The sequence below is a fragment of the Hemibagrus wyckioides genome, linkage group LG19, assembly GCF_019097595.1.
Source record: "Hemibagrus wyckioides isolate EC202008001 linkage group LG19, SWU_Hwy_1.0, whole genome shotgun sequence".
NCBI classification, from domain to species: Eukaryota; Metazoa; Chordata; class Actinopteri; order Siluriformes; family Bagridae; genus Hemibagrus; species Hemibagrus wyckioides.
In genome coordinates, this window is record NC_080728.1 from 18,741,787 (window position 1) to 18,751,423 (window position 9,637).

The window sequence follows — 9,637 nt, forward strand, 5'->3', positions numbered from 1 at the left end:
AGTGGAGAGGGAAGAAAGGAAGAAAAAAAGAGCATGTTATCTCTGCTTCAGTACAGAGGGGAGGAAGCGACAGGCCAATTCAGGCTGATGAAAATCACAGAGACCAAGTTAGCAAAAGAGAGGAAGTGCACGTCCTGGCTGTCTGTGTGTAATCGGAGCAGTTTGTCCTGGGTTGTAGGCACTCCCTCCCCTCGCATCACTTTAAAACCCCACATGCCCCTCTTAGACAGATGCCGCACGCTATAATCTAAATGTGGCACTGAAATAATCAACACCTTGCTCTCGTGAGTCCTCAGACACCATGAAAACGGAAGAGCGTCCCGCTTTCTTCACCGACACACACACCGCGGCACTCCTGCGCCTCACGGTGGCCAGAGAGGGTTAGGAGCGCGCACCTGTCACACAGAGCATGTGGAGCCTGAAGAATGGTCCTCCGTGTGAAGACAGGAACACCGTGTTCCTGAAGGAAAACGAACCGTGTACCGAGCGGATCCGATGAGCCATGGATGCGGTAGGCGTGCTGATGCCTTGCGAATGTGTTGTCTCCTGAGACTGCTAGTAATTAATAACACGGGTCTCCTAAACACTTCAGAAGCTCAGAGACGGATATAACAGAATACAGCTGGAGAAAATGCTCATGAAGGCTACAAGTGTGGCCAAATTAAAGGAAAAGAAAGTGTGTTAACCATGACCAGCCTCAAGGACAGCTTAAAAGCTTCTTTCTATAGATTCTGCACATATTCAGAACTATATTAAGGCAATAAATGCATTTTTCCCCCCATTAACAGCTGTGAAGCTGTCGTCTAAAGTGTTGCTTCAGTGTCCCGAACACAAAGGCCATGGTATATTACCTAAACCACCCCTTCAAACAATCCCATAAGCCCCTGAGGCATGTGGATGGGGGTGGGATCATCTTGGAAGGACTACACCCATTGAGGTTTCATCACAGGATAAAGAGATCACTCTGAACTTTGAGCTATTCCTGTTGCTTGGCCAATGTCTAAAAAAAATGATTAAATGGCGACATCTAGTGGCAAAAAATGGACACATTCAGTAAGAGTACGTGCATACGGAAATAAATGATCTGGCAGAAATATTCCACATAAAGTTTCAGTCTAAAAAAAAAAAAAAAAAAGTCACAGCACTTTAATATTTACTAAAAACCTCCTTTATTTTGTTCACATGCTATTGCGGTCATTACCTACCACATACTTGCAGTATACTGTCTATGGTGAATGAAATTTGGAAGGATTCTAAAGTCTCAAATGGAACACTAACTGGACGAACAGGTAGCCAGACACATGTAATGCAAAGCTGTGGGCTTTTGGATTTTTTTTTTTTTTTTGATAGAGGGGCTAAGGAAGCAATCACATTTACATTTCTGGCATTTACCAGATGATCTTACCCAGTGCAACTTACAATTAAATCACAAGTTATACAATTGAGGGTTAAGCCTTGCTCAGGGGCCAGCAGTGGCAGCTTGGTGGACCTGGGATTCGAACTCACAACCTTCTGATCAGTAGTCCCACAAGTGTTTTGTCTGCCAGACAAAACATTACGAATGTCTTCTTAAATGAGGTCATAATGTGTGATCGTGGGGGGGGATGTGGTAGCGCACCCCCAACCCACACGACCTAATTTCGAAGACATTTGTAAGATGTCTAGTCTGCCATGCTCATCCAGCATCAGAGCATGCATGCCCCATCTCTTTTCTCCTATACAAATACTTAAGTAGCAGAAATGTCCAAAGCTATACTTACTTTTCCCCTCCAGTTATCTTTGTCACATACACATTACTGCACAATGAAATTCTTTCTTCACATATCCCATCCATGGATGTTGGAGTCAGAGCACAGGGTCAGCCATGATGCAGTGCCCCTGGAGCAGGGTGGGTTAGGGGCCTTGCTCAAGGGCCCAACGGCAGCAGCTTGGTGGTGCTGGGGCTTGAACCCCGATCTCCCGGTCAGTGACCCAGAACCTTAACCTACCTAAGCTACCAACGCCTCTTTGATCAAAGTGCATCAAAGTGAACAAAAGCAACTTTTTTTTCCTCTTGCCCATTTCATTTTATTTGGATGAACAGGAGATTATTGTGATCAACCAGTCTTCACATTCTCACCTGGACCTAAATGACTACAGGAGGTGTAAAGAGAGCTGGAACCTTGTTTGAGGTGTTGTTCAGGTGGGTGTACCTGTAGATGTTCGAGTCAGGTTTATTAAATAGGAAAAGGTTTATTCATCATTAAAAACCACTGAAGGGGACAACTCGATATTTTTTAATGATTTGTAATGTATGGTTGCAGTTGTGTCAGGTTTTGTGTAATGGTTTGTTGCATGAGTGCTAAAACGCCATATTAATTACATGTTCACTGAAATAAATAGAACAGCATTAATACTGGAATATATACAAAGTCAGAAAACAGCCGTGTTAGCAAAAAAATAATTTTAATAGAGGATTTTTTTTTTAAACACATTTAAATAAAAATTATACAACGCAGCTTTCTTTTACCTTTAAAAAAAGAAACATCTCCATCACACAGTGCATCAGAGTACAGTGAGAGTCTGACCGAAAGAAAAGGAAGTTACCCCAGGTCTGAAGACTGGGAGCCTTTCGGCCTCATGTCCTTCTGACCGCCGCTGCTCAGAAAGTTCAGCTGAAAGTCATCAGCGGTGGAGCAGCTGACCTGCAAAAGTCTCTCGAACACAGAGGCACAGCAAAACACCAACACACAACAAAATATAGAGCATACACACACACACACACCTTTGTGGAGCAGGTTTACCTGTGCGCTCTGTGTGTCTGAGCAGGCGTGGGCGGGGCTTACACTCTGGGGGCAGCGGCACATGACGCAGAGCCACGAGCCTCCCGCTGCGCATGCGCGTGTCGCTGTGAGACAAGGAGAGCCAAGAGATGAACCCTTGTGTACGTATACAATGCGTCAGCAAAAACAGACAAATTGTACATTTTTTTGTGTAAAAAAACCTTTTCAACAAGGTTTTACCAGATTACAATAAGTGGGTAACATGAACTTGAGTTACAATATCAACGCTCACATTAGTTTTAAACGGGTTCAGTTTTATTTCCCCCCGTCCCAAGATGGCGACCGCCAAAATGGCGTCGGTTCAGATCTCATTCTGGAAGAACACACTCTCGAAGTCGCGGTGCTGAAAGTCCATCGTGTCTTCGTAGGAATAGGTGTGTTCGTGTCGAGAGGGTGAATAGTTACTCCGCCTGGAGGAAGAAGAAGAAGAAGAAAAATACGGCGGCTCTGAGGCGTTCAGCTCGCTGTAGACGAGCTCCATCAGGTACTGCGTGGTGTTTCTGGGCGCCATGGCTCCTGACGGGAGCGCGTGCGCCGGTTTCTGCTGCTTCCCCGACACCAGGGTGTGACAGCGCCGTCGGGTTTTCCTCGGCGATTTCCCCACACATTTTCGGAAAGCGGCTTTCACAACACCGGTGTACACCGACCTCTTTCTCCTCCACCAGTTGGTCCGGGCCTCGCGCTGCTTCCTCCCTTCTGTCGCCATGGCGTCAATGCACATATCAAAGCACGTGAACTTTTTCCTTTTGTTTTTTTAAGCGTTTAAAAATATAAAAGTATACACTGAAACAAAAGATTTTTAGTTTAAAAGTTAAAAAAAAAAAACCCGAAATCACCTCACGCACTAAATAAGAGAGCTCTTCACCCGTGCGCCTTCTCAACGTTTCTGTTTCGCTTAAACTTGCTGCATCACGTAATACCGTTGGAAACAGGCGGAAGTGACGAAAATAAATCGGATAAACCAATCAGACGCCGCTTCTTCTTCGGTGGATTGTTGTCGTTGTTTTGTCGTGCTCATTCCACCACCTACTGTCCGGTCGTGTTGTGTAAAAAAAAAAAAAAAAAAAGCCCTTTCACCCAGACATAATGCCCATCACCGTGTAGAGTCCTGACCTCAACCTGATAGAACACCAATGGGATGAATTAGAGTGGAGACTGAGAGTCAGACCTTCTCCAACATCAGCGCCTGACCTCACAAATGCGCTTCTAGAGGAATGGTCAAAAATTCCCATAAGCACACTCCTAAACCTTGTGGAAAGCCTTCCCCCGAAGCTGTTATAGCTGCAAAGGGCGGGACAACTCCATATTACATTCATGTGCATGTAAAAGCAGATGTCCCAAAACTTTTGGCCTGGCTCACAGTCTCACTCATCCATGTCTTTATGGACCTTGCTTTGTGCACTGGTGTACAGTCATGTTGGAACAGGAAGGGGTCATCCCCGAACTGTTCCCACAAAGCATGAAATTGTCCAAAATGTCTTAGTATGAAGCTGAAGCATTAAGAGTTCCTTTCACTGGAACTAAGGGACCGAGTCCAACCCCTGAAAAACACCTGAATTCAATGTAAATGTAAACTACAAATTTTGCATGTTCTGAAATGATATTTTGTGTCATAAATATATATATATATATATATATATATATATATATATATATATATATATATATATATATATATATATATATAATGTATATGTCTTTAACCTGGCCGTTAGGGTTAGACTTTTTTTTAACGATTATTTCTGGGATTTTTTTAAACGTTTGTTTGTTTACATTTTGTTGTACAGAGACGAGCTCAATACCTTCCATTACATATTTCCATTTGAATATCTATCTATCTATCTATCTATCTATCTATCTATCTATCTATCTATCTATCTATCTATCTGTTTGTTTCGTGTAAAATATCTAGGCAAAAACAAAATAAAGAAATTTCACGTTTTAAAATAGTTTTATTTTATTATCTGTCTTTTTATATATATATATATATATATATTTACATATTTACCCACAATTCAGTGTAACCGGAAGCTACACATTTCCTTCGGAGGCGCTAGGAGCGAAGTGAGCTCGCGCGCTTGAAAAGGCGGGAGGGAGCGTCCGCCATTTTGTTCACGAAGTCCCCTTCGCGTCGGACACTAGACCACTTCGCGCCGGCAGGAAACACAACTTTTTAAGCATGGATCACGCGTTTTATGTGGTGCAGTCGCCACCGGAAGATCCCACGATAAGCCCGGATTTTACATATAAGAGTAAGTAGAAGGAAAATCGGTATTATTTTTTACTGCGTGTTCAGCGTTTTGCCATTTTTCACCTCTTTATTATTGCGCGCGCGCTCGACGGCGGCCATGTTGACTAGCTAGCGAGTAGACTCCGGAACAGCCTCGCGCACTAGCTTCATGGTGTCTGCGTAACGGCGCAGTCTGATGTACACACACACACTCACACATACTCACACCCACACGACAATTCGTGTTTTAATTCGTATTTTTAATAAACTTATGCGGGTATAAACATCCCAAACGGAGATGTTATAACCTCTTCAAGTCACCCTTTTTTAAAAAAGTATAAATGAACCCCCGCGTATTGATAGCCGTGTGACTGTGGCGCCGCTTAGCAACAAACTGTTCAAATCCTGACAGGAAATATTTTCGACCAAAATCGCTTCAAAAATGTAAAAAAATAAATACATAAATAATAATAATAACATGTTAAATGGAGGTTACAGCAGGAAAAAATGCACAAGAAGAGAAACATAATTCATTTGAACATTTACATGAATTATATATCTATTTTGTCGATTTATTTATTTATTTATTAAATAATTTTCTCTGTCGTGCATCTGTCTTCAATCTTTTAGTAAATCTATTTCTATAACAATTTTACGTCTCAAATCTCAAAGTGCTTTTTTTCAGACAGGAAAAATAATTGAAATAATTCTTTAAAAAAAGTTTAAAGCCAGAGTTTCCATTGAGGTAAACTGTAAACATTTCTAAGAAATAGTCTTAGTCATAGTTTATTTACACAAAACAAATCCCCAATGTCAAGGTGATTTTATTTATTTATTTTTTTTAAATAATTAAATACGTAAAGATTTTTTTTTAAAAAATAAAAAGATTAGTTTATGATGTTAAATAAAATCAATTGAATATTATTTGTCGTTGTGTTACTCCTGTTAATGCTACTAAATACTTTTACTTAATATTTTTTGCGTTAAAAAAAATGAGATTAATTGATTCGTTGAGAGAATTAAATGCTTTTGTTAAAGTAATAACAGTGTTAATAACACTTAAATACAAAAAAGTAGTCCCGGGTTGCCAGGTCTGTATAAACTCAACCCCTGTGTGTAATTAGTGAAAGCTTGCTTTTTCAAATTTCTCTTCCTGAAACTAGCACTGTAAAATTTACGTAGCTTAAACAAAAAAATATAATTTTCCTCACAATAATTTAGTTTTAATAGATTTATTGTCACTTGCATTGTGCTTCATTAAGTTCATTTAAATCAATTGAATTGGAAGCAAACCATATTAAAGTGTATATTTGACTTAAATGCATCTCATGTGTGACGAATGTATAAGAGGTCCTCTAACCGGTAGATGCCACTAATCCTTTAAAAAACATATAGAAAGCTGCAGAAATGGGTGCATTATACCTCAGAATGTCCCCTTAAGATATCTATATCTGGGGAAAATAGTTAGAATTATTACTAAATTAATTTATCATCCGGACGTTTAAAAGAGTTGTGTACCATCACCTGTTCGGGTGTTAAAGGAGAGATTTCTAAGGTGTGTGTGTGTGTGTGGGGCTAGAATAAGTGTGGTGTATGGGGAAAATGGGATAGAGTTAATTACATATGGAAATATATAATCAATAATCTATATTGCAATGTTGTTTAAATTTAAAAGCATGTATTTTAATGTAAACATGTCTTACAGATGATGCTAAAAGTCTTTATTTTGTTTTCTGTCAAGTGTCTGAAGCCGAGCTGGTGAAGTTTGTGAGGTTACGTGCCGCCAACGACGCTCTCTTCACTGGAAAGAGGAACACGTCGGTCATTGCTTGGAGGTATTAATAGTGTTACTGTAAAAGCCTTCATCACACACACACACACACACACACACACACACTTGTCACTGAAGGCGTGGTCACACTACACTTTTCATTCCACCAAGTATTTTGCTGCGTTCCAAAGTTCAAGAAGATCGATACCTTGAGGCGTGACCTCTTCAGAAACTGAAAGATGGAGGAAACCCTGATCATCGTGGTGTCGCGTTATCCTGTTTTATATGACACAGGTTTAAAAGAATATAAAACGAGTTGGAAAAACTTCAGAGAGATCTTTGGAGACATTTTATAGAATAATAAAACTTTCACTTGGCTGCATAATAACAGAGGTATATGTGTATATTTATGTGTGTGTGTTACAGGGCCATCTTGAAGGAGATGGGGATCCACAGGAAGATGTCAACCAGTCAGGCGAGAAAGAAATGGGAAAATCTCAAAAAGAAATACAAGGTAGATTTTTTTACCATATCAATCTAATCCAGTTGCGTCCTTTAAACACTCAGTAATGTCGCTCTGCTGTTCCTCAATATGTCACTCAATATCGTATTTTTGATTTGGTTTCACGAGGTTCAGTGATGCAACATGTTTATTACAGCATTATAATGATCTCTACTACTTTCTTTGTAAGCTTTATTTTGCTTGGTAATGTTACTGTGTATTCATAATGAGACATGAAGCTAGTGCTAGGACTTTGATTTTTCTGTATCTGTAAATGCAAAATAAGTGCTGCAAACTACGGATTGAAGAAGCAGAATAAAAAGAAAATCTTTGTAAATCTTACACGATAAGGTATTCTGAGAGAGTAGAGTTGTTGATCCTACATCTTTGTGAGGCAAGCGTGAATAAACTAACTGCTCAGACACAAAGTGTTAGGAGCCTCGGCTTCTGATGTGTTCACTCAGGATTGCCTTAAAGCCTCTGATCAACATTCATAGATAGATAGATAGATAGATAGATAGATAGATAGATAGATAGATAGATAGATAGATAGATAGATAGATAGATAGATAGATAGATAGATAGATAGATAGATAGATAGATAGATAGATAGATAGATAGATAGATAGACTTTATTCATCCCAAAGGGAAATTTACAACTTCCAGCAGAATCCACAAACAGGTAATAAATGCTAAGAAATACTAAAAAATTTAAGGTAATAAAGATAATAAGGTAATGTGCAAAATCTGAGTATGTTCAAAAACTTTTTGAAGAGTGTTTTGTGGAGACCTGTGTAAACCGGAGTGTGTTAAGAGGATGTCGGAATCGAGCATCAGCTTTGATATTAACGTGCTTTGCTAGTGGAAAAACGAGCAAATAAGTTGTTCTGCCATTTTGTCATTTCAACTTCTAGTATTTCTTCATCAGTGTACCAGTCTTCATAGACCTAAGGATGAAATGGAACTGTAGTGTTAATAATTGGAAAAGTGAATGTAACAGTGCTGGTCTAAAATTCTGTGTTGTTCCTCTCACAGGAAATGAAGAACCCTCCACCGGGCATCACGGTGAACCCGACCAACTGGCAGTGGTTCTCCCTAATGGATGACGCCATGGAGGGCCGGCTGAATGACAGCGAGGCCATGGTGTCCACCATGTCTCTGGGCGAGGACAGCGATTACCGTCCCGACAGACCCCGGAGACGAGGCCGCGATGCGTTCCGCAGCGACATCGAGCTCCTCGTCGACGGTGAAGACACTGGGCTCTCGGGGGACACGGGACGAGAGCTGGGCAGCGACCGAGACGACATGGAGCATGAGAGGGCGCTGCTCGACAGCGACCGGTCAGCTTTAGAGAGCGAGAGGATGGTCCTGGAACGAGAGAAGATGGTCCTGGATAGAGAGAGAGCCGGGTTGGAGAGAGAGCTCGCCGCTCTGGACCGAGACAGGGCGTCTCTGGAGAGGGAGAAAGCTGCTGTGGAGCGGGACAGAGCCTCTGTGGAGCACGAGCGAGCTCAGCTGGAGAAGAAGAGGGCTGAGATGGACAGAGAGAGAGCAAGGCTGGAGAGAGACAGAGCAGCACTGGAGAGACAGAGAGCAGGCTTCGGAGGAGGAGACATAATCGACAATCAGGAGGCACCTGAGAAAGCGGCAGAGGGAGAAATGGAGCTAGCGTCTGTACAGAGGAGACAGAAATTCCTCGATTTATTCGAGAAGCTGATTGAAAACTTTTGAAAAGTTTCTGATGGAAGAATCGGTGTCTTGTTATTCTGATGTGTACATTTTTTTTTTTTTTGGGAAGATGCTGTATGTTTTTTTTGCTCAAAGGCTTTTTTTTTTTTTTTTTGTGGTATCCTACTGATGTGAACAGCAGACCCGGCCGAGACGCGTTCAGGGTCCAAGCTAGAGTTCTCCTCAGTCAGGCTGTCAATGAAAAACGTTAAGCCACCTCTGTTTTGGAGAGGTCATCCAAACAACTTTTATTCAATTGTGGTATTTCCATACAAAGCACATCTCACCCTCACACAGTACAAAAGCTCTGAAGTGTTAACTTGAAGGCTCTTGCCCCGTGGACAAAACAAAAAAAGTAAAAAAAATGTGTTTTTTTTTTGTTTTTTTTTTGGATTAATTCATATACCAAATATTGCAGTTCATGTGGATTTAAAAAAAAGAAAAATCAGGATTTACGTTTTTATATTACAATACAGACTTTACAACAAAAATGTTGATGTTGATGCTTCTTTTATTGCATTAGATAATAAATTTTACCTTTCAAAAATTCAGCGAGCACCAGCTGTGACTGATTTTACGCTAAA

At 40.7% G+C, this 9,637-nt stretch overlaps 1 protein-coding gene across 1 annotated transcript; it reads left to right on the forward strand.

The window, feature by feature from the left end:
- Positions 1-4,884: 4,884 nt before the first annotated feature.
- On the forward strand, positions 4,885-9,522 carry si:dkeyp-38g8.5 (uncharacterized protein LOC568385 homolog). Its single transcript, XM_058416535.1, has 4 exons — positions 4,885-5,074; positions 6,794-6,887; positions 7,250-7,337; positions 8,361-9,522. The coding sequence occupies exons 1-4, from the start codon at positions 5,002-5,004 to the stop codon at positions 9,054-9,056; spliced, it is 951 nt and encodes a 316-aa protein (XP_058272518.1). The 5' UTR covers positions 4,885-5,001; the 3' UTR covers positions 9,057-9,522.
- The last annotated feature ends 115 nt before the right edge of the window (positions 9,523-9,637 follow it).

Coding starts and splice junctions, on each gene's coding strand:
- si:dkeyp-38g8.5 (XM_058416535.1), top strand. CDS start 5,002: ATGGATCACGCGTTTTATGTGGTGCAGTCGCCACCGGAAGATCCCACG. Junction 5,075..6,793: donor CCCGGATTTTACATATAAGA/GTAAGTAGAAGG, acceptor TTTTCTGTCAAG/TGTCTGAAGCCGAGCTGGTG. Junction 6,888..7,249: donor ACGTCGGTCATTGCTTGGAG/GTATTAATAGTG, acceptor TGTGTGTTACAG/GGCCATCTTGAAGGAGATGG.